Source organism: Amphimedon queenslandica, unplaced genomic scaffold (genome assembly GCF_000090795.2).
Source record: "Amphimedon queenslandica unplaced genomic scaffold, v1.1 AMPQUscaffold_8166_Cont19888, whole genome shotgun sequence".
Taxonomy (NCBI): domain Eukaryota; kingdom Metazoa; phylum Porifera; class Demospongiae; order Haplosclerida; family Niphatidae; genus Amphimedon; species Amphimedon queenslandica.
In genome coordinates, this window is record NW_003551555.1 from 1 (window position 1) to 2,391 (window position 2,391).

The 2,391-nt window shown below is 33.9% G+C and overlaps 1 protein-coding gene across 1 annotated transcript; it reads right to left on the minus strand.

Annotated features, from left to right (window-relative positions):
• Positions 1–8: 8 nt before the first annotated feature.
• LOC109591444 (kelch domain-containing protein 1-like) lies at positions 9–2,376 on the minus strand. The gene is made up of 6 exons (XM_020007175.1): positions 2,354–2,376; positions 2,069–2,307; positions 1,552–1,712; positions 933–1,106; positions 470–614; positions 9–189 (listed from the first exon to the last, which is right to left on the minus strand). The coding sequence occupies exons 2-6, from the start codon at positions 2,244–2,246 to the stop codon at positions 62–64; spliced, it is 786 nt and encodes a 261-aa protein (XP_019862734.1). The 5' UTR covers positions 2,247–2,307; positions 2,354–2,376; the 3' UTR covers positions 9–61.
• Between the last annotated feature and the right edge of the window lie 15 nt (positions 2,377–2,391).

A 2,391-nucleotide genomic window follows, 5' to 3' on the forward strand; every position in this document is an offset into this window, starting at 1 on the left:
TCTCATTAGCTGCTAATACATGAAATAGAATTATTTATTGGCCGGCAAGCATGAGCGTACCTCACATAAGTGAAACACGTGTTTGGTACATGTACATGTACATGTATGTGTTAATACCTTGTATTCTTCTCTTCTGATATTCATTAATGTCCAGTACTGACTGTACTACCAAATCACCAGTACTAGATACTAATAATAATAATAATAATAATAATAATAATAATAATAATAATTTGTCGCATAGTTAATTAAGAATGGGTGTGGTTAAAAGTTGCCCCACCCACAAACACACACTTTCAAAATTCAAATCTTGGTATAATTCACACTTTTAATGCTATACAGTAAATTAATTTTAGTAGGCGTGTACAATCGTACATAAAGCCACACCCCTCACTCATTCTTTATTGTAATATTATTATTATTACATATTCAATACACATTGTATCTACTAATGTATACATGTACTCACTCATTTCAATAAATCTTGTATCACTGATTGATGAATAATCACTTCCAATTCCTCCAAACTCAATTATCCAGTGAGTGGTCTGTGTCTCATTCCAAACTGAGAGAGAATTACGCAATCTATCAGTGACACTGTCTGGTATATTAGTCTATATAATTTAAAATAATGATAAAATAATATATCTGGTTAATAAGAATGATTTCTCTCTCCTCCTCCTTTCTCCTCCATTGTCAATCACACTCACAAAAATCACAACAAAGGCAAGCTTCATGAGCTCTTTCTTAAAAACTACTCATAGCATAATCTTTCATTTCTTTATCATATGCACATGTCTATACTGACCAGTTGTACTGTATTAAATTGATTATCATTGCGGAGTGACGTACATGTACAGACAGACAGATCACAGTGGTCTCGTACTAGTAGGACTCACTCATGCTCACCACAATTATATTATAATACTTACCAGTTCTTTCCATTCCATTTTGTTTATATTTAACAACCAACAGTCACTGGTACCCAATCCACCCACCACTAGTAGGTGTGGTCTTGAGCTACAGTTGATCAATACACTGGAATGAAGACTTCTCTCCTTAGGCCATTGTACTGATCTTCCAGGATTAGAAAATTTTGTACATTTCTAAAATAATCAAAATATTTAATTATCATACTATATGGCGGGAAATTTTGGAGGGACTAAAATTTGGCGAATTGATAAATTTTGGTGATTGGCTGATTTTAATTTGGCGAATTGGTGGCCACGTGCCATTGAGCATGCGCATAATGCCTCAAAATGGCGGATTTTATTTTGGCAAATGGCTATCAAAACGCCAAATTCGCCAAATTTAATTCCCTCCAAAATTTCCCAGGTATCACATTAAAGCCCATTAACATAGCAAAAATAGAAAAAAATAGAAAATTAAGGCCGGGTTTAAAGTTGCACAGCAACACAAACTACATGCATATTAATTATTTTTAAAATGATACACTTTGAACCCAGTTTTTTAAAGTACACCTGCAAGTCACAATTAATACACACCCTAAGCCTAAGGTAATTAATATAATTATAATAATAATACACTCACCACTGATGTATCAGTAAATTCAAATACATATACATCATTACTCATTCTATGACCATCATAACCACCAAACAATATAGCAGTGGTATTAGTTATTGATGTTAAAGTGAAGTTATAAATAGGAGGTGGTCTATCTCCAGTGACAGTTGGTGAAGTCCATTCACCTAAAAATAATAAAAATAATATGAACACACACACACACACACTGCCCTCAAGTGGTTCCTGGGCTCAAATAGACACCTTCCATTGGCAAAGGTATATCTACTGCCCTCCATTAAATGACACATTATGATAAAATGGTGGAACACTACTAGTCACGTACACTATGGCTACCTTTGCTCAAGTTAATCAAGTCTACCTTATATTGTATAGACTGTGTGGTAGCTCTTTATGGCAGATACCAGACCCTTGACCTTGGTTTCAGCTGTGGGTCTGCTATCTGCCATAAACAGTCTAAATGCATCAATTTAATTACTGTATATAAACTACATTTATAAACCTAATATCATATAATACTGACCAGTTTTTAATCTGTACATGTGTATTTCATTGCACCATTGAATATCACCATCTTTACTGTACTGGGCACTAGGTTGTGGTGGGGTATTATTAGAAGATGATCCATACCCTCCAATTACTACAAGATAGTCCTCATCTTTCACTTTTATTGCTATCATGCTAGAGCCAGTCTTCACCATAGGACCATGATGAGATGTAGTAGGAGAGAGTTCCTTCCAATTGAAGGTATCAACATTAAAACTGTATAAAATATTATATAATATTTATCAGTAACTATTATGATTACCTGTATAAACTATTATGATAACAGTCACTATGACCACA

Bases quoted from the DNA above. Each gene is read 5' to 3' on its own strand.
- LOC109591444 (XM_020007175.1), bottom strand. From the start codon at position 2,246: ATGGTGAAGACTGGCTCTAGCATGATAGCAATAAAAGTGAAAGATGAG. The intron at 1,713-2,068 runs GTCAGTATTATA...TATTATTTTTAG, and splicing joins CATGTACAGATTAAAAACTG to GTGAATGGACTTCACCAACT. The intron at 1,107-1,551 runs GTGAGTGTATTA...TGATTATTTTAG, and splicing joins AATTTACTGATACATCAGTG to AAATGTACAAAATTTTCTAA.